General features: G+C 35.1%; 1 protein-coding gene across 1 annotated transcript in view; it reads left to right on the top strand.

The window, feature by feature from the left end:
- The window catches only part of PLCB4 (phospholipase C beta 4), a 159,558-nt gene that overhangs the window by 23,983 nt on the left and 113,800 nt on the right, over positions 1-21,775 (top strand). The window contains exons 4-8 of the mRNA XM_036751602.1: positions 6,410-6,489; positions 7,666-7,719; positions 14,674-14,755; positions 15,793-15,893; positions 16,543-16,600. Coding sequence (XP_036607497.1) covers positions 6,410-6,489; positions 7,666-7,719; positions 14,674-14,755; positions 15,793-15,893; positions 16,543-16,600 — 375 coding nt within the window. The remainder of the gene's footprint in view (positions 1-6,409; positions 6,490-7,665; positions 7,720-14,673; positions 14,756-15,792; positions 15,894-16,542; positions 16,601-21,775) is intronic.

Here is a 21,775-nt window from a genome sequence, read left to right on the forward strand (position 1 = left end):
CGTTTGAGAAATTGTGTACAGGGAATGATTCCACCCTCCATCAGTGAAATAGGTCCACAAAAATACCAGCACTATGGTCAGCCAATAGATAACTTTCAGTTTGAAAACTGAATCACAGGCTCCTTTTAGGAACTGTCTAGGAAAGATTTACATGAACTGATGCTGAGTGAAGTGAACAGAAGCAGCAGAACATTGTATACAGTAACAGCAACATTATGCAATGACTGACTTTGATAGACTTAGCTCTTCTCAGCAGTGCAAGGATCTAAGACAACTCCAAAAGACTCAGGGTGGAAAACACTGTCCACATCCAGAAAAAGAACTATAGAGTCTGAATGTAGATCAAAGCATACTACTTACTCTCACTCTTTTTTGTTTCTTCTTTCTCATGGTTCTTCCCATTGGTTCTAACTCTTTTTACAACATGACTAATGTGAAAATATGTTTAATATGAATGTATATGTAGAGCTTATATCAGATTGCACACTGTCTTGGGGAGGCGAGAAGGGAAGGAGGGAGAGAAAATATCTTATGGAAGTGAATGATGAAAACTAAAAATAAATTAATTTTTTTAAAAAGCAAACATATCCTGAGTAAAAGACCATTTCCGCATTTCTCAGAATTTGCCTAGTGTTAGCCTCTATATTGAAGGCAAGTTTAAATGGGACCTGCCTTATCACAAAACAATACAATAATGTAGGTGTAAACTGCTCTTCTCACACCTAAAATTTAGTGCTAGTTAGCTGTGGCCTGTGGAATGCTGCCTAGATAGGACAAACAAAGCAAAATCTTTATTCTCCATCTCTTCTGTAATCATGATCACAGCTGACAAGGCAAAGAGGTGGAATCTTATGGTCCATACTGGTCTATCTATAGACATAGAGATATAGATGTATAAATTTGAGCATTTGCCAATACATTGCAACTTTTTGTTCTAGCAAAGGATTGCTTTCTAAAAGCACAGTAGTCTGATGAGTTATAGGTAGGAAATTTATCGGTGACTTACAAAGTGACACTGTTCCCTATGGCTAAAATATCAGACATGGTATATTCAACCCAATAAAAAGGCACTAAATATATACTATGTGCCAGGCACTTTGCTATGTGCTGGGGATATAATTAATAAAAAGAGAGACACTTCTTACTCTCAAAGAACTTACAATGGGGCAGGGAAGAAGAGAGGAAGAGGAGAGATGAGGGAGTATACCACTTAGCTGCCTCAAGAGTAGAAATTTAATTGGTAAAAGGGTTTCCCAGATGGGGAAAATCCCTCAAACAATGCATATTGGCACCTTTTCTCTAGGTTTCTGGTTTTATGTGCCTGGGGCACTGAGAAGTTAAGCAACTTGCCTGGAGTCACACAGCCAGCATATATCCGAGGCAACATTTGAACCTACATCTTCCTGACTCCAAGGCCAGCTCTCTAATTATCTATAAGACATAGGGCATATAGAAGGCAATTTAAGGACCTTCTCTAGCAACATGATTCCTTGAGCTTCCACACAGGAAATAGCAAAGGGAACCCCCAGAACACCAGGCCAGAATTTTTTGCTTATGTACACATTATCTAACCATACTGAGAAGAGTTAAGATTGAAATTGTGACAAGAATGTCACTGTCTGCTACAGTCCAAGTCAAAGACTATAGGAGATAAACTTGGGACCATTTTAAAAAAACAAGCCTTTTCAACCTTTCATTCTCTTTCCCCTTCCTTTCAGGTATTTTCTAGTGCCAAAGAAACCTGAACTTCATTACTTAGATTTATTCATTCACCCAACAAACACATACTATGTACAAAGTGCACTGTATTTGTTCCTAAGAAGGTAGTCCTTGCCCTCAAGGAGCATACAGTCTAGTAGGGTATAGGATATGAGCAAGGTTTGGACTTCATGGAGGCCCCAAATTAGGATCCCAGGGCCTTCCATTCCTAAAGTCTGGAAGCCACACTCCTCCATCAAAGGTCAGAAGAGCACCTTGGGACTGAATGTAGGTACAATCCAGAAATAAAAAAACACCAACATTTCTAAATTCTATTTTTAATTCTGGGATAGATGAATTCTCTATGTGCCTTGAATTTAAGTCCTATTGATAGGGCATACCACTAAAAATAACTTCCTGTTTACTGGTTCCTGAATCTCAGTTATTTTACCACTTAGATACAATTGGAATGGCCATATCTTTTCTTCCTTCTGCCTGTTGAATCCTACCAATTTAAAAACAACCACAACAACTCAAATGCCATCTTCAAAAAACTCCTGTTCTCTCAGTCATTTATAATTTTCCCCTCAGGCCTTAAAAAAACATATAAACATTGTTAATTATAGTTACATGTATTTGAATCTTTTCCTTCTACTAGGCCGTAAGGTCCTTGAGAAGAGAATTTGTGCCAGTGTAGTAGAAAGAGCACTAGATTTCGAAGCAGAAGACTTGAATTCCAGTCCAGTAATAGCTAAGAAGCTAGTTAAATGTGTGACCTTCAGCAAATCCTTTAGTCTTCTCATCTGAAAAGGGTGGGGGGGTACTTGTATCACCCCCTCAAAAATTTATTGTAAAGAAAGCATTTTGTAAGCCTTAAACCTGTGTACAAGACATCCCAAAAGTGTTAGTGTGGTTTTAAACTATTGAACTTATTTAAGCTATTATAGCTTAAAGCCTGCACTAAGATTTTTGGGACACCCTGTGTGTGTTAGTCTTACTTCAACTCCAAATTTCCTCTTCTAGTAGTGTTCTGCCTACAGGATATGATTACTACACGTTTTTTAAGTGAATGAATAGATATAAAAAAACCCGAGGTGATTAATTTGTGGTCCAAATAAGGCACCATATTTTAGTAATTTTGTCCAAATCTTATTAGTGTCATTTATCACAGAATCCACTCTGATACCACAAGGAACAAAGCAGCCAATTCTCAGAGTTGTTAATGAAGATTAACGAGATGTGTCTGCTAAGGCTATGTTTATGGAGAGAAAGTTAAGTGGAAAGCAGAGACAGAAAGATAATTTAGACCAAAAACCCATTTATGAGGGGAAAAGAGAAGTTTTTCCCATATAAATTATTTTGCTGATCAGTATCATCTAAATTGACTAGATTATGTCTTAGCTTTCCATTTCACTCAGCCTGCTCAAAGTTAGAAGCCAAGGACTAAGCCCTGCTTGGATCCTATTAATGTAACATCACTTTCCTGTAGCTGTGAATACCTGGCATCTTTTAAGACTAATTTTCCAAGTCAGGTGACATGTAGAGGTTCCCACAACATTCCATTGAAACATTCTGAAAATGCAGGTGGTTCACATCCTTGCCTATTTTCAGAAATTTCAGAGTGACATCTGTGTGAAAATTCCATGTTTCTGTGAGTCCAGAAAGGAAAAATTGCTCATTATTCATTTTATTAACCTTGGCACAAAACACTGGGGTTCTACTGACATCTGCTGGCATTTCACCAGATTATTTTTTGGGGGAAAAAAGAAAGTAAAGAACCCAATAATTTGTCAAGTTTTTACTCTTATTTACTTTCTGGATTAAATTTCATATTCATTTGACAAGAGATGGAGGGAGCTACCATGAAGAATAATTGAAGAGATTGTGATAGGCTATGATATGGTTAAAGTCCATGTAACATGACCTGAATGAAACAGAACTGCACAGAAAAAACAGGACATCTGGTTTTCTCATTGTAGGATCTTTCCATTGGTTCTGACACAATCTTGTTTCTGTGTGACCTTAAGAAAGTCACTTTTCTGGGCCTCAGTTTCATCAGCTGAGGACAATGGGCTAGTATATGACTTCATCTTTGCAAACCCAATGCTTAGCACAGGCATATTGCATAGAGTAGCCACTTAACAAATATTTGTTTAATTGAAATCTATCTATAAAACATGAAGGTTTAATCAGATCAACGAGGCCCCATATCTTAATAATATTGATGACCATATCGTTATATCCTCCTCAGCCAAAAACCTCATGCAGCTATGAAAGTTCTAAGGTTCCCTAGCCACTTCTTGTTAGAATGAATTAGATTCCGTAGTTATAAACCACAGAATAGTTAGAAAATGTTTTTGTTTTTGTTTTTTGCGGGGGGTGGGGGGAGGCGGGAAGGGAAGGTAGCTGTCTTCAAATATTTCAAGAGCTGCCCTGTGAAAGAAAGAATTAGATTTATTCATTTTGGCACGAGAAGTGCATAACTAAGAGTGACAGATGTCACTCTAAAGAGGTAAGTTGGCTTAAATAATAGAAAAAAAATTTACTAGCAATTAGTGGTATCCAAAAGTAGGATGGGATGCTTTGCGAGGGAATGGGTTCCCCCTTCCCCCATTGGTAGTTTTAAAACAAAATCGGGACAATAATTTCTGTTATGTTGTAGGGATAATTCTTTTTTTATTTAGACATTGGACTATATAACCATTAAGGTCCTCTGACCACTGAAGTTCTGTGATTCTAGGATTTTTTAAAAGCACATTCAAAACCTAGCACCTATGCACTTTGTTAACTAACATTTTGCATTGTTGTCGTTCAGTCATTTTCAGTCGTGTCCAATTCTGTCATCCCATTTGGGGTTTTCTTGGCAAAGATATTGGAATGATTTGCCATTTCCTTCTTCAGTTCATTTTACAGATGAGGAAACTGAGGCAAACAGGGTTAAGCGATTAGCCAAGGTCACACAGCTAATAAATGTCTGAGGCTAGATTTGAACTCATGAAGATGAGTCTTCCTTACTCTGGGCCCAGTACATTATCCACTGTATCACCTGGCTAAATTACAAGGAACAGAAAGAACAAATGAATGAACCCAAAACTTGGAAAATTGAAAAAAGAAACTAGCAGATTTATTTGTTAGTTTTGGAAGCTGTAAAATACCTTTAAATTAAGAAAAAAATATCTCCCTTTTACTACTGAACATATTATATAGGCTTTTTATATTGAATGTGGGGAAGCTTCATGAGCCTCTGGTTAGTGAGTTCAGTAAGGGAGTATTCGCTGGTTCCGAGTGTGCTGTTTTTCATACTGAGTTTGACATAGGAAGTGAAGTCTGATGATAAACACCTTGAGGCTGTTTTGTCTTTTATTTATTTCTCCTATCCCATAATCCAAATGGCTGTGCATGGTTTGTTCAGGCCCTTTATCCTGTTTAGCATGAATGATTCTCTGTCCACACACCATGATTTTTGGGTTCTCATTTAAGATTCTCAAGGTGTTCCTGATATAGTGGGCCTTTTGTAAGTCTGATCAAAGGAAAATGCCTCCTCCATGGCCTTCATCTTCCCTCAAAATGATATAGTGATATGTTGGAGAGCAAAAAAGAAAGGAAAGGAAATGTTAGTACTTTTCTGTACTAACATCTCTTCTCCTCACTGATGGTTATTCCAATAACCTTGTTAGGGGCTCAGAAGTCTTATCCACAAATAAACCCACAAAAAATTTGCACTTTTCAAATCATAATAGATTCAAAAGTTTTTCCACTTGTGAAGGTAGAATAATGACCATTTATATTGTGTACCATTGAATGATCTCCATGAGCTTGGGCCACGATCTACTTTAATCCATAACCCATGTCCATTTGACTAAATAAAATTTTCCTGAGGGTTGTATTCTTTCCCCAGGCTCACATGGGTGGCTTCCTCTGACGTCAATAGGAGCCATGTGCATGAGCCTAAAGGCAAAAGTTGGCTTTGGCTCCTAGATTGGCACTTACTAGTATAATGGTCTACATAGATCAAAATCCCTTTAAGGCCATACATAACCTTTCCACTGTTTTCTTTGTAAATTTCTGAGGTAATGCCTGCCCTGCTGCTAAAAACTTATATAGAAAGTATGTAAGCACTCAGTACTATTAGCTCCTAGGCATCCTCATGATCAGTGGAATATTTTTCATTTTAAGACTCTTCTGGTAAAGAAAGGCAGGTAGACTATGCAACAGACTGTTAGAACAGGATGAAATCCCATAACAAATTTGATGTGCCTCTGTGTTTCAAGAGATTATTCATTTTCTAAACTGGGAATACTTAACTATGTCATCCCTTATTGTATAATATTGTTTAGGAATTACTAAGATTGCCAGCAACCGAATAAAGAAGGGCTTGTATTTATTCAAGCAGTAAAGAGAGGAGCTAATAAATCTATCAGAGGTCAGCTTTCCATTGTTGGCAATCTGCTATTTAATGATAGCACAGATGCCACATTTATCTGGCTGGAAAGAATGAAAACCATACCCTCTCTTTATTAAAATATGAAATATGAAAGTGCAAAATGTAGAAGGAGGAGGTGGAGGCAAGGGATTATAGAAGTGTTATTTAAGTTAGTTTCTGTGAAGTAGATAAAAGTCTTCTACTAGAAACCATAAAAATCACTTAATTTTTTTCCTCTTAGATTCCCTCATTAAATTCATTTTCATTTTCTTTTTCTTTTTCTTCCAGCTTTGGGTAGAAGGCTTAAGAGCCATCATACATAATTTTAGAGCTAACAATGTTAGTCCAATGACATGCCTCAAGAAACAGTGAGTACTTTTTCTGCTTATTTCTTTTAAAAATTGAGAATTTTATTTATCATACACGTGTGTGTAATATATACATATTTAAAGAAGAGACAGAGAGAGAGAGAGAAAGAGAGAGAGAGAGAGAGAGAGAGAGAGAGAGAGAGAGAGAGAGAGAGAGAGAGAGAGGTATCTGTGTTTGTTTGTGGTTGTCATCAAATAAATGGTCAAAGTTGGAAATAAGATGGTCCTTTATGTCCTGTTCCCTGAGTCTTATTCCCTTTCTCTATCCAGATCTAAACCATGAAAGCAGAGTTAACTAATATGGTGGTTATATGTTGGCATTATAAATGCATATTTTGACATAATAAGCTTTTTTCTCACCTAAGCTCTTCTGGGTAACACACATGAAGCCTTGAAAAATGTTCAGTGGCTAGAGAACAGTTAAAAAGCCCACTTGCCCAGAATTTTCTGGGAGTTTCTTATGGCTCTTTGTTACATGTATAGGCTTTTTCTAGATCCTTCTGATGACTGCATCTGAATACCTAGGAACAGGTCTTTAGACACAAACCAGCTCTTTTCTACTTGCAACTAATGGGAAATTGGAGCCTGGGAAAAGAAAAACTATCAGAATGCACATTGCTAGCACCTTCTTGTTGGACAAGGCATGAGAAAGGCCAGTCCCTTGGCCATTTGCCCTGTCACTGTCGCTACCCTGCTAATCTTTAACCTTGTGTCACCCCTCCACCTTCTACCTTTCCTATTCACAAGCTGCCAAGCTGGGTAAGGTTTCTTATTACAGAAAATCAAGGATGTTCTGCCCTTTTGACAATGGCATCTGACAGAGATTTGCAGCCATCCTAGACCTCTCTTAGAGCTAGGAAACTTTATAGAGAAGTCAATTTAATGCTAGAGCTTAACTGCTCAATTGTACTACCAATGATCCACATTGATATGATGAAATAGGAAACTCCAAGAAAATAACAATCTGCTTAACAGACTCTAATAATGAATGTTGTTTAATGGGAATATCAAACTCTCCAATTAATCTATAGGATGTCATTTTAATCTTTCAGTTTCAAAGTAAATTAGTTGCTCTGAATAAGCATTCAATTATTTACTGTCTTTCATAACACAAGATTAAATAGATTGAGACTAGTTTCCCAAGGAAACAATTAACTGTTTTTTTCTGGATTTCAGCTGGATGAAATTGGCATTTATGACAAATACAAATGGTAAAATTCCAGTTAGGAGGTAAGTAAATAATCAATGTATATCATCTATCTCACTAGCCTGTTGTTAGTCATAGAGGAAGCATTGTGTTAATACTTTTTAAAATTGATGCATTGAAAATAATAATTGAATATTCATTTAATTAACTAGCTTTATAATGTGTTTAGTTTCTTTAAAAAATTTATCACAAAAATATTTATAAAAATTCACTCTACTCTTCTTTCTAGAATTTTATCTTCATTCTAGAATGGACAAAGTTAAGTCAAAACTTTAATAAAATAAGGAACATGGAAAAATCTGAGTTCATTTCAAACTTCAAAGAACTAGGTTTAGTAGGACACTGGGAGAAAGCAATGGAATTCCCAGGTATCCCAAAGGAACTACATATTGTTCATGTATATTGGCAAGAACTTTTCTGACCATCAGTAGTGTGATATTTCCAGGAAATATCCTATACCCATGCCTACCATAACTCAATAAGTAGTGGGAAGAGCCAGGAGTTGCTGCTTTCTCTTTTGGTCATATTAAGTATATTTCCTCTGATCCTTTGTTGTCGACTACTCCTCAGCTCCTGGATGTAATCTCAGAGAAGCACAAGGTCCCTCTAAAAATAAAAGAAACAAAAACAAGAGTATAAAATAGATGGACTCCAGAGGCCAGCAGGTGTTGATTTGGACTAGGATAATTTTAAGAGTCAGGTTGGGATGGGTACATATATAGCCCCACTTTTTTCTCCAGCAAATCAGAGCATCTCAGAACCTCTCCTCTTTATATACTTTATCATAAAAACTGCTTATGAAAATTAACTCCATTCTTCTTTCTAGAATGTTATCTTCAGACTAAAATGGAAGATTAAAGTCCAAACTCTAATGAAAATAGGGAACATGGAAAATCTGACTTCATTTCCAACTTCAAAGAACTAAGTTTAATAGGACTTAGGTTTTTTTGTATCCTTCAGCACAGGGAATGTTTATCTCTTTTCTCTATGTTGATATTGAAGACAGTGGTGGAGGTGTGGGGATGACTTTAAGCTTGGCTGCTAGGAATAGCTCTTATCTGAATCACTTGAGCATCTTTATTTATTTTTAAGAACAAATTGTTAGGTATAAAAAGTTGTTTGCATCCAGGACAACCCCATTCCAGAATATTGTTTTTATTTCAAATCCTAGAATTAACTCTTACCCAAGAAACTCACCTAACTATTCTTGTAGTTCCCCTAACTGAAGATGATACTTCAAGGTAACCTACTAGAAGGAGAATGCTAGAACTAGCCCAGTTTTTACTGATGAGCCTTCTAATAACAAATGTAATAAATAATAGTATTTAAATATTAAAATTTGCATGTCTATTCACCCTGGAAAAAGTCGTAGACTGGCAAACATATAAAACTTAATTTTTATGGTTAGTGATTCAATGAATCATAATACATATTTTAAATAAAATTTCATAGCTGTGTTATTCCCATAAAGGTAGCTGTAGCTCCCTCAGCTTGCACCAAATAAAGGAATCCATGCCATATGCAAGTTAAAAAAGGCTCAAGAATCCTAGATCCTCCGAAATTTCTATACCTTATTATTTTGTTGAATAAAATAATTTACTGGAAAAACTTTGTAACCCACAACATCATCTGTTTCCTTATGTACTTTAGCCCTGAGCCAAAAGGCTCATTTCTGGGGGTGAATAGGAACAGCGAGTGAAAGAATTTTAGTGTTGGAAAGGACTTTAGCGATCAACAAAACTGATGTAATCATTTTACAAATGAGGAAACTGGAATTCAGAAAGATCAAATGACGTTTGACATGTTACAATTAATGGAAAAGCAAATTAGGTTGGGGCACTATTTGCCCCTGTCTACTTCTAGGCCCCCTCTGTACAAGTAGATGTGAGTCCAACTTACTTCATTCTGTTCCATAATACCACCAACAATAGAACTCTGCTATCTTTTCCTAAATCTTTGACAATGTTCCATGATCCCATTCCTATTGAGGCCATTCATATACCATCCTGACCCTTGATTAAAAAAATCATATATACATATGTGTGTGTATGTGTGTGTGTATACATACATAAGTATATAATATAAATATTGTGTAAATATAGATATTGTTTTATCTATGCACACATACATACATACGTGCATACATATATGTATGCACATCCACATATATACACATATGTGTGTTTTTAAGTTTTTCTACCACCTCCACTTCCCAATATATAATTCCCACCCAGAAAGACATAACTAATGAAAAAAACAAAGAATTAAAAAATAAAAAAGGTAGCATAGCAAAGCTAAGCTACATATTAACTGAAAATAACAGTAAATGGAGTATTCCAAGCTCATAGTCCCTGACCTCTACAAAGAAGGAAAGAGGATGTTTTCTCACATCTCTTCTTCAGGCCAAATTTGGCCCTTGTGATTACACAGCATTCACGTTCAATTTTGGGGTTTTTTTCTGTTTACATTATTCTGATCATTGCATATACTGTTCTTCTAGTTCTCCGTACTTTACTTTGAATTGGTTTGTTATTCTATGCTCTCTTTTTATTCTTCATATTCATTGTTTCTTATATCCTTGTATTATTCTATTAAATTTGTGTACCCGAGTTTGTTTAGGTATACCTTAGTTCATGGACATTTACTTTGTATGTGGTTCTTTGCTACTAAAGAAAATATTTCTATAAATATTTGTATACGTATACAATATACGTTGTCACATATATACATATATACTTGATCATATAGTCGTATTTTGTATATATGTATTGTGTATAAGTGCATCTATTAAGTTTCTGAACGTCTTTGACTTCCTTGGGGTGTATACATGGTAGTGGGATCATTAAGTCAAAGGACCAACCCTTAATTTTTGAAAATTTTTTAATGTATAAGAATTATATTAGCATTAATCCTATGTTTTTACTCTCAAGTAGTTTAGTAACATTAACTACATGTTACTACATTATGACATCTAAAATACTCGAATGATCCTCTATTTTCCTTGTATGAGTGCATCCTGAACCTATGTGGAATGAAGCACTTCTCTGCCTTAGTAGGTGATGTTCATGAGTTGCCATGATGGAAGAAATTATGTTCAGACCTTCCGGCATTGATCTCCTCTGAATTTATAACACGGCTGTTCCTAGAATTAAAGACATTGAATTTCTTGCTGTGCTATACTCAAATCCTTTTCAGCTCAGTGGTTCCTTCTTGTATTCCACAGGTATAATCTTCCAGAACTCCAGATTATCTCCACGTCACAATGAGATTAGGAAAGACAGAGGGTGGATTTACAATGGGGAATGATTTTAGTGAGGAAATACAAGGGGAAAGAAGGGAAAATGGGAAGAAGAGAATACTATTTGAATGCTTTTAAAAAATTCTTCTTTCAAGTTCTTATCTTGCAATAATTGGCAAATGTGCATTAACAATTTTCTATTCATTTTATTTAACTTGCAAGTGAATGTTTTATGTCTAGTTTAGAAGTCCAAAAAAATAAACTCTCATATTTAATGATGTTCTTTGAGAACACTTTATTTAGTCTTTATTTTATTCAAAACACTTTGTTCATTTGAGTTATGGCAGTATAACTGTTTAGTATAACCCAGCATCCTGAATCTATTGCTAAATACATAGTGCATTTTTTATCTAAAATCAATATTGAAACAGTTATATAAACTTTGGTGGTAAATTATATTGTGAAGCTCAGAAATGCAGCTTGTATCTACATTAGGTACTTAGTAAATATGTACAGCTTCCAAAACAAGGTTTGTTCCAGAATATGAACAAAGGCAAAGCAAATAGGTTGTGATTGGGCACTTCTTAATTAACCACTATAGTTTCATTGGCAATAAATATCCTACTCAATTTCATTGTTGTGCAGGGTCTAGAGACTTTTGTGATTTATGTGTGATTCATGTCTTTTTTCTGCGCTATTCCCATATAGAATCATTATTATCTTTTTAAAGGAAATAACTAAGGTATTTTGGCATCTACCACAGACTATGTAATCTTGGCTCATGGCTTTTGATGAACTGCTCATTCCAATATTAACAGGTGCTTGACACAGGACATCTGTTCTTTGGGGATGGAGGAAAGGGGCAAGAGAGAGGAGTTTATTGGAGTTGATGGAAGATTTTTACAAGGCCAGAAATTGTGGATGAATCTTCCGGTGTGCAATCTGCCAAGAGCTTGGTGGAAATTTTAGTGAATGCTATAATAGATACGAAAAGTAAATACTTTGAAAATGTCATTTCAGTTATGATTATATAACACTAATTTCCAGAATCTTTAGATGAAAAATATTAATATCATTTACACAGTTTTTACAAGGGAGCGGATACTCAGAGTCATGATATAGATTAGGGATGGCTACACACCAGTGGTACCTTTGAGCAAACCTGGAGTAACTAAAATGCTTATGTTAAATATTTGGAAGTCAATATAAATTGAGTTATGCCATAACTAACTGAATTCAAGTATTTATGTCCACTGGTTTGAGAAGATGCTGGGGAATTTTGGAATCTTGGCAATGTCCACTCTAGAAATATGCCTGGTAACTAGTTTCTTTGTGTCATAAAGGAACACGATGAGTGAGATTTCCTCTCTGTGCATAAATCAATAAATGAGAATGAAGAGCTGTGGCCTCACCACCGACTTAGTAGTCTTCATAGATAATCATTTTCTATTCAATTTAAAACACGTTAAAATTAACCTCTTGGGAAATATTTGGATCCTATTGGAAACAGGAAAGCTTTCTTTGAATGCTCAATAAATCTACCCAAAGCATATTCCTCCCCATATATTTTGGGAAATCAGAGTCTAGAGCTGAAGTGCCTACTCTCACATTCACTAAAATTAACAGGCTGTTAGTGCTTACAATAGGAGGTTGCCATCCTCTCCGGCATGAATGCCTGAGCTGTATGAAAGGGCAGGAGGCTGGTAAAGGTCATTAAAAATCCCATTATACTCAGATAGCCAATAGTTCCCTGGCTCAGATGTCAAGCCTACTGTTCCCAGATGAAACTAATCTTTTGACCTAAATTGCAGATAGACTTGAAAAGGAAACTTGAAGAGTTAACAAGCTCTTGATGGATAAGCTGAAGTACATGCTCTTATAATTAGTTAATGAAAGCCCTCTGAGTGGCTGAGGCAGAATTGGCAGCAGGGTACAATATTTCAGTGTCTGACATGTCATTCTTTGTCATCCTGAATTCATTTTAAGTTTCAATCAAAGAATGTGTAATAAGATATTTGTTTCTTCCATATTTATTACCATAAGGAAATTTGTATATCAACCTGTCAACTTGTGAAGTTTTCTCTTCACCTTCCTCAGTCACTAGAGTTAAGAGTGTGCAGTGATTTTGCTCACACAGAAATTAGCTGTGGTGAAGAAGCTGTGGCAAAGTATGATTGAACAGTTACCAACAGATTACTAGTTCAGCCAATCCTAGATAAAATTCCTTGGTAGAGAGACAAGTGACATTTTAGAATAGCCTAGCTTGATGTTGAACTGGAAAAGCACTTAATAGCAAAATATCCTTTCTCTGGTAGCATAATAAAATTAGGCTGGGCCTCAAGTGCTGTTACATTCCATAGAGCTTCATCATTTTATCTTTTAAAATCTAAGTTCAGTAAGTTAACAATGATGCTACTGCTAAAACCTGCTACCTTCCATTGCAATTGATAATGCAATTCCACTAATGTTTACTAAGCTCTTTCTAATTGCCTCCTACCCTCCACTGAATACCTATTCATCTTTTTTTACTTTTGATTTATTTTTAAATGAATTTTTTTATTCTGAATTTAACACACACCCCCCCCCCCCACTAACCTACTCTGAAATCCAGTGATATTGGCTTCCTTGCTGTTCCTCAAACTTTACCTTCCATTTCCCGACTCTGGGTATTTTCACTGGCTGTGCCCCATGCTTCAAATTCTTTCCTTCCTCATCTCTACCTCCTGACTTTTCTAATTTCATTCAAAGACTTTCCTGATATGCTATTATTCTAGTGCCTTCTCTCTGTTGATATTCTCCAGTTTGTCCTGTATATAACTTGTTGATACATAATCGTTTGCATGTTGTCTCATTAAACTGTGAGCTCTTTGAAAGCAAGGACTGTATTTTACCTTTATTTTTACCCCTAGCACTTAGCATGGTGCTTGGAATATATTAAGTACTTAATCAGTAGTTACTGAATAATTACTCATCTTTTTCCTCAAAACCTTCCCAACTGTCCTTTAAAAACAGAAGGACCAAAAACAAAAACACTCTTTTAATCAACATTCATTGACCCACATACAAGGCACTATGTTATATGCTGAGAGATAGAAAGACAAAAAAAAAGCAAAGGAAAGGTTCTTTTGAGATCATATAATCCTTCCTCATTTTGCAAATATGGAAGCTTAAGCTGAGAGAGGTGAAATATTTGTCCAAAATCAAACAGGCAGTTGGTAGCAGAACCAATGATGAAAGCAACCTTTGCAGGGTCAGACCACTGTTTTCAGTTTAGGAAACCTTTTGGTTCTTTCCTGTTTTATTATTTTTATCTTCTGCCAGAAGGAATAAATCTCTTAGAGGGAAGATTTATTTCAGTTTTTCTCCTAAGCTGCCATTGGCTAGGACAAAGAGGTAGCATGGCAGAGTAGATAGAGACTGAGACTTGGGTTCAGGAAGATCTGAATATATATTGATTCTGATACTTACTAGCTGTGTGGTCATGAGCAAGTCATTTATAACCACTGTGACCCTGTTTCCTTATCTGTAGAGTTGGCATAATAATGCCTGTTCTACCTACATCAGAGGGTTGTTGTAAAACTTAAAACATTATATGAAGATCAGTTGTTATTTATTATTGTTGTTGTAGCTACTATTAAGTATGTTGGGGAAGTGAGAATGGTGGGGACTTGTCTGGCAAATAAAAAATGCCAATTGGTGAAAGTAACATCATTTCCATTTTATCTCTCCCCTTCTGTAGTATTACTAGAACCTTTGCATCAGGTAAAACAGAAAAGGTGATTTTTCAAGCACTTAAGGAGTTAGGTCTTCCCAGCGGAAAGGTATTTATTAAGTTATTTTACTAATATACTGCTAAGTCTCTTGTTTTTTAACAATTTAAGTATGTCATGAATTAAATCAGTTGTGCCAGTCACCTGGCTTTGCATGTACCCTTTCTATCATGAAAAAACAAACAGAAAAAAAACGTAAATGGGAATTGATTGGTTTGCATCTTGGCACACTCTAGTAAGTTTAACACAAAGACTTTAAAATTCATATATAACTGTTTCGTCATTTTTATTCTCTTATCCACATTAAGAAAATTAAGTTTAAGATATCTTTTTGACTTACAAAAGTCATTTTGTCCACACAATATGATGTTGACCATCAACAAGTATAACGGAAAGATTGAGTAAATACTCTTGTATTTTTGAAAGCAAGTTTGGCCCAGTAGACTTTTATAGAATCCAAGTGTTGCAGATATTGCTAAATTATCAAAGTGTCCTGAGGCACATGATCTTTCTCCACATAAACCCTCTTTATTCCTCTCTGTTTCCTTTCATATATAGCAAAATCAAGCTCTTGTTATTGTTGATGCAAAGGGAATGAATGTCAGTGTTGCTACTTAAGCAAATCTCCCTCAACATGAAACTAAACAGAGAAAATTAAGGTTTTCTATATTTTCCTAAAGTGTTTTCTCTGGTTTTATAAAACTGTGAAAAAGAAAAAAATAACAAAATGATGACCTCAATATGCCTTTTTAAAAGAAAAAAATTTTCACCTACAGAGAAGCACCAGCTACACAGCCAGCAAGACTGGCTAGGGAAGAATAGTTTCTCCTTGCTCTCATGTTTCTTTCAGGTGCATTTGAGAAGTTCCAACAACTGCTGCAGTTACATATCTGGCTGTATGGCAAAGGAAAAAGCCTAGCCACTTAGTTCTACACTCCCTATAGAATTACTACTGTTGGGTTGTAGCCAGGCATGGTCCACAGGCACAAAGTCTTTGAGATGCCAGTGGTAGCAATTCACTGTCTCTATCACACCTTTGTTGAGAAACTATTGCTGAATGAATAAGCCATCCCTGCATTTCTTTTCAGAATGATGAAATCGAGCCTGCAGCATTTACTTATGAAAAGTTTTACGAACTAACACAAAAAATTTGTCCTCGGACTGACATTGAAGACCTCTTTAGAAAAATGTAAGTTGTTTTTTTATTATTGTTGTTGAAAGTGACTCTTAAGCTGTATCATTCTCATCTTAGATTTTTCTCATATTTTTTGCCCCAACATTTCAGTGCATTATGAATAGAGTATCCAGTCATGCCTGTTACTACCATATCCTACACTAGCAGGCAAGGTCAGGGTTATGTTTCCTCCCCTTAATTTAGCAATGTAAAAGTTCACTCCAAGTTTTTGAGAAACTTTTACATAAGTTAAAGGAAGCACCTGGAACTTTTTTTCTTGCATTGGCTTTACTAACTCCCTGTAATTTTAACCTGCTCTTTTAGGTTATTAACACATTTTGTAAACTAACTAGATTAAGTATGGAGTCTTATTATATTATTGGAAAGTTCATTCATTCAGAATTATCTAAAGTGGATGACTTACATGTTGTTTTTGAATTAACAGCTTTTAAATAATTACTAGGGAAAATGAATAGCAAAAGTCTTGAGTATGGTGCTCATGGGGGGAGGGGGTTTCTTACAAAGGGTCTTTGGCCTTTAAAAGAATGCACAACTACTTAGAAAATAGTCTTAGAAAGTATCATCAACAAATGTCAACATGTAAATCGTACCTACTAGAGCATCATATACAGAAACTTACTTTTTCTAATAAATTTCTTTTCAGCAATGGAGACAAAACTGATTATTTAACGGTAGACCAATTAGTGAGCTTTCTAAATGAAGTAAGCTTTTTCATACATTAACTACCATAAAGTCTGTCTGCAGTGGCTTGCTTCTTCCAGTTTCCTCATTGCATGTATCATGCCATCATTGGCTTTGCTTCTGACCTGCTGATCTTTCCATTATGGCATCCTCCAGGTGCAAAAATCAGCTGCAACTCTGTGTGTTCTTGTGCTTTCTGTGTGTTGGCTTTGCCACTTGCTTATTGCTGAATACTTGCTGTGGTGTGTAGCTTTTGTTGTGTCTGAATTTTTATAATATTATACCCATTTGATTAAATATGTTGGTGTTTGTCAGATATTATTAAAATGTATTGAATTGTTTTGTATTGATCCTTTTAGATAGAGATTGATTAGTTGTGACACTGTAGTTTGATTCTCCATTGCTAATATTTTCTCACTAGTGATGCATGGATTGGAAGTCTTTATTTTCAGTAGATTGCATGTAAGGATATGTAGAGTAGAATGAAATATTTTGAAAACAAACTTAAAAGGTTACTAGGTTTCCTGACTGTATTATTGTAGAGAAAAGGCTAATTGAAGTTTAAGTATGTTTCTTTCTTACTTTTTTGTTTTCCAACCTAATTTTGAGTCAGATTCACTTAATACAGTTTTAACTCAATTTACTTGAAAACAGAATAATAAAGTACTATAAAAGCGAGTGACTGTTCCAATTTTTATACCAGTAAATTTTATTTCCACATCTTTCAGATTTCTGAAAGCCATTTTAATCTAAAACCACCTAGAAATTTGCTATCATGCAGAGTAGTAGAGCATTGCATTTTTTTATTTAAAGGTGATATTTATATATACATACAGATGTATATATATATATATATACATATATATATATATATATATGTGTGTGTGTGTGTGTGTGTGTGTGTGTGTGTATTTGTATATGCGTAGTATATACATTGGTCATCATCACAAAACAAACAAAAAACTAAAGACCAACTCAGTGCCAGGCACATAGCAGATGTTTGACAAGTCACAATAAAAAAGGGATAGGAAATAGATTAGATAGGTTATTAATATTGAACATCTCATTGCCACTTCCCTTTCTTCTTTTCTCCATGAGTTTTCAGTAGCTTCATATCTTATTTATGTTTGTACTTTTAGGAATTATGTTAATCAGGGCTTGAATATATGCAATATAAAAGGAAGATACTGTTTAAATTAATTTAATATAATTCAATGTTTATTTTACTTGAAATCTCTTTTTGAGTTGTTATGTGCTCTACTCTTTCTTAGTCATGCATATGCTATGCTTACAACCTTTACCCAGGTATTATCCACATTCTTATATTGTAGATAATATAGAAAAGTAGATTGCTTGGAATGTTCTTTATCAACATATGCTAACACTTTATTTATCTTGTCCTGTTTTGCATTCTGAATCATTAATAATCAAAGCATTGTCAAGGTGGGCCAAGAAATGCATTTTCCTATAATGATTAGATAGTAGGATGGAAGAGGAAGTCTATGATGTACGTTGACTTATTGTAATTGGAAAAATGTACTTCATGTGGTGAATCTGGCTTCAAAGCAATGACTAAACATTTCTTATATCTTACTTAGAACTGCATGTTTCTGAATAAGAAAAGTTACTAATGTTGTAAGTACAGATTCAGCTTTCTAAGAGCCCTTACTTGTCTGTTGTAAGGATCATTGTTCTGCTATTTCTTTTATTGAGCTTACAATTTTTGAAAGTCTAAGACATAAAAACAACTTTGAAAATATACTCTCCATTTCTCTACTCATTTGGTAGGCCTCCTTCTAGTATTCTGCTATAATGGCTAAAAGTATTTACTTATTTTAAATACTTTCTCTCCCTTTCTTCCACATGATTCCTGCAGAGAGAGAGGAGACACCTTGACTTTGAGTAATTAGAATGATAGATTCAGTTCAGAGCCAAGCTTTCTCTGGTTGCTGACATTATACAGTGCTTACAGACAGCTATGTTAATATATATGATTGTTTCAATTCAGCCAATATTTTTGAGGGTTGTGTGATAAATAATGCAGTATAGCTTTAGTCAAATACATACATTCTGCCATTCTTCATCTTTACTAAAGAGATGAATCAAGTGAGGAAGTGAATTTGGCCAATGGCATCCAACCATTGAAGGCTGATAAATTTTGTCACAGATAAGTGTTTGGATTCTCTATGATGGCTTAAGGAAAGTTCTCTTTGCCTTCATTATTAAAATAACAAAGTCCAGGTTGATAAAACTGGCAGAGAGAATTGACTTAAGCTTCCATTTGTTTACTTAATCAGGACCACAACATTGTCATCTCTGATCATAGAACCTAATGATAGATTGAAATCATTTAGTTTCCAACTCAAATCCATTCCTAATAATCAAATTGACTGATTTTAGTTCTGTTTTTTCTCTCTATTTGTATCCTCAGTTGAAGACGCTAATGAGTACAGAAATAGCCAAAACGTTTAAAATAAGGGGAAAATAAAGAGATTCTTGGATGGCCTGAGAAATCAAGAGTTAGTTACATTGATCATGTTGGGAATTAAAACTAGGTAGTTGCTACTATGAAGAGACCCATTTCAAATAGAGTCACAGAATTGTGTTCCTAGAATGAACTTTAAGAGTCTTCTGTAATAGATGGGTCATCTAATAGATAATCTAATAGAATAACAGAAATTATTAGATCCTATACCTGAATGAAAGATAGCTTAGAGATTATCTAGTTCAGAAAACACACACCGAAATGAGGAACATTAATTCCAAAGAGGTTAGGCAATGTTCCCCAGCTCATATAGCTAGTTAGTAGGGTCAGAACCATGACTAAAAAAAATCTAAACCAACACCATCCCAGCTTCATTGGCACATAGAGCTGGAACAAACATTGCTGCTGAGTGGGAAGTAATACAGTGCTTTGCAAACATTAAAACTTTATAATAGACCATTGTTAATATTATTATTATTATTGTCAGCTTCCAGGAAAGTGACAAAATAAAAATGTATCAGCCATCAGTGCCATTATTAAGAAAATAGTAATAGGATTCATAGTTTAGCTTGCTTAGCACTCTACCTGGCACATAATCGGTAATTAACAAAAATTTGTTGCCTATCGATTCTAAAGAAAATCTCCCGACACGTACCAGATGTTATTCTAAGTGAGTGTCCATTATTGGTGGAAAGTAACCTAGGCACCATGGGATAGTAGTCCCGTTGTTGATTTTCTTCAGGATTTTGCATCTGATTTGAATCTCCTCATGGTGGAACCTGATGCTGAAGGATTCAAGTAAAAATGTCTGTAAAAACATCATAAGTTGCTTTTGACAGTAATAGCCAAAAGATATTAGTCTCTCACAGAGAAGAGGAAAAACATTGACACACACAATCACATTACAAGGACTTTATTATCAGAAAATCTGAAGCTCTGTACTCAATAATCTCTCAAGTACCATTTTGAATTTCCCTATTTGCCAGAGTTTCCATGATTTCATCTCCATTCTCTAATATGTACCCAATGAGACAATGGATTATACATTAAGTCAATGGCATTCCTTCCTCTCTCCTTTACATTTCTTGGTAATACCAATCCCTAAACTTTAATAATAGCAATCAACTCTACTTGCATATCACTATATAGTTTATGGAGTGGTTTCACTCCAGTTGCCTCATTTTCTTCTCATAACAACTCTATGAGATAGAGAAGGTATAATCATTCTCATTTTAGTGATAAGGCAAGAAAACTTAGAGGGTAAGTGACATTCTAGGTTATGCACCTTTTAAGTTGCAAAACTAGGATGTTCCATCTTTTCTCTTGTACCTTTTCTCCTCTTACTTTGTATCCCTTTCTTTCTCTCTTTCTCTTACAGAGGGAAAAGGAAGTTAATTTGTATCTCTCTAATCTCTTCCCAGGCAGCTAGGTGGTGCAGTTGATAGAACCCCAGGCCTAGAGTCCAGGAGATTATCTTCCTGAGTTTAAGTCCAGCCTCAGACACTTACTAGCTGTGTGATTCTGGGCAAGTCACTTAACCCTGTTTGCTTTGGTTTTCTCATCTGCAAAATGAGCTAGTGAAGGAACTAGCAAACTACACCAGTTTCTTTGCCAAGAAAATACCAAATGGGGCCACAAAGAGTCAAGTCATTCACAAGTGAGACAACTGAACAACAATTCTCTTTCCTCTTCCTGCATCTTTTTTCTCTTTTTTTTTCTGCTCCTCACCCCATCCGGTCTCTTCCTATGTATCTTTAATTTACTTTATTTTATATATAATTAACTCAGTTAATTCTTTTATTTTGAATATATAAATATGTATATATGTATACATATATATATAATGTATGTGTGTACTTGTATATACATATACACAGAGAGAATATTTGATGATGAATATATCACGTAAATTAAGCTAATCCATTTCAGTAAACAGACATCTAATCTTAACACAATAAAAAAGACAACTATGTTTTTCCTATAACCACAAACACAACCTTTTTTTTCTTTCATCCATCTTCTTCCCTACCACCATTAACAGATATTGACAACAGTAAAGAGATACCATGCCATTCTCGATATAAGTTCATTAAATGATGTATTTCAACTAGAAGTGGAAAGTTTATAATTTCTCAGAATAATGGGCTACACAACTGCATGCCTATATTATATTGCTAGCTAGGAATATTGTACATCCCACCATTTGACATTTCATAGTTGTTCTTATAGTTTTGCTTCTAGATACTGCACAGATAGTGACTGTTTTTGCTATTCTTTAGATCCTGGAGATCTGTTGCTGGTAGCATTAGCTCTATGCTCCTTCACTGCATGGCTATGTTGTTGTGAGCTATTTTTTTTAGACTATAAGCATGCTTCATGGGAGTAAACTTTCAGAAGACATTTTGTTGCTTCATTATGAATCAACAGCCCTGACTTTGGAAAGGGGCCAAAGACATGCATTTTGAGAAATTGCATAAAATGCTGTATTGGCCACAGGCATCCACATTGTCCACCTTCAAATTATCCATCTGAATTGGGAGTGGGGTGGAAATTCTAAAACCTAAAAATTCCTTTCCCTAAGTATGTGCATATATCTGGGTAAAGAAGTGTTGCCATGGTCATACGTATTGATGAAGTTTTGCTTGCATCTGCTTACCTGCCATGACTCAGTTGAATTTTGTTTTATCTTTTTTCTTTATTTTTATGGAGA

Source organism: Trichosurus vulpecula, chromosome 3 (genome assembly GCF_011100635.1).
Source record: "Trichosurus vulpecula isolate mTriVul1 chromosome 3, mTriVul1.pri, whole genome shotgun sequence".
In the NCBI taxonomy this organism is placed as follows: domain Eukaryota; kingdom Metazoa; phylum Chordata; class Mammalia; order Diprotodontia; family Phalangeridae; genus Trichosurus; species Trichosurus vulpecula.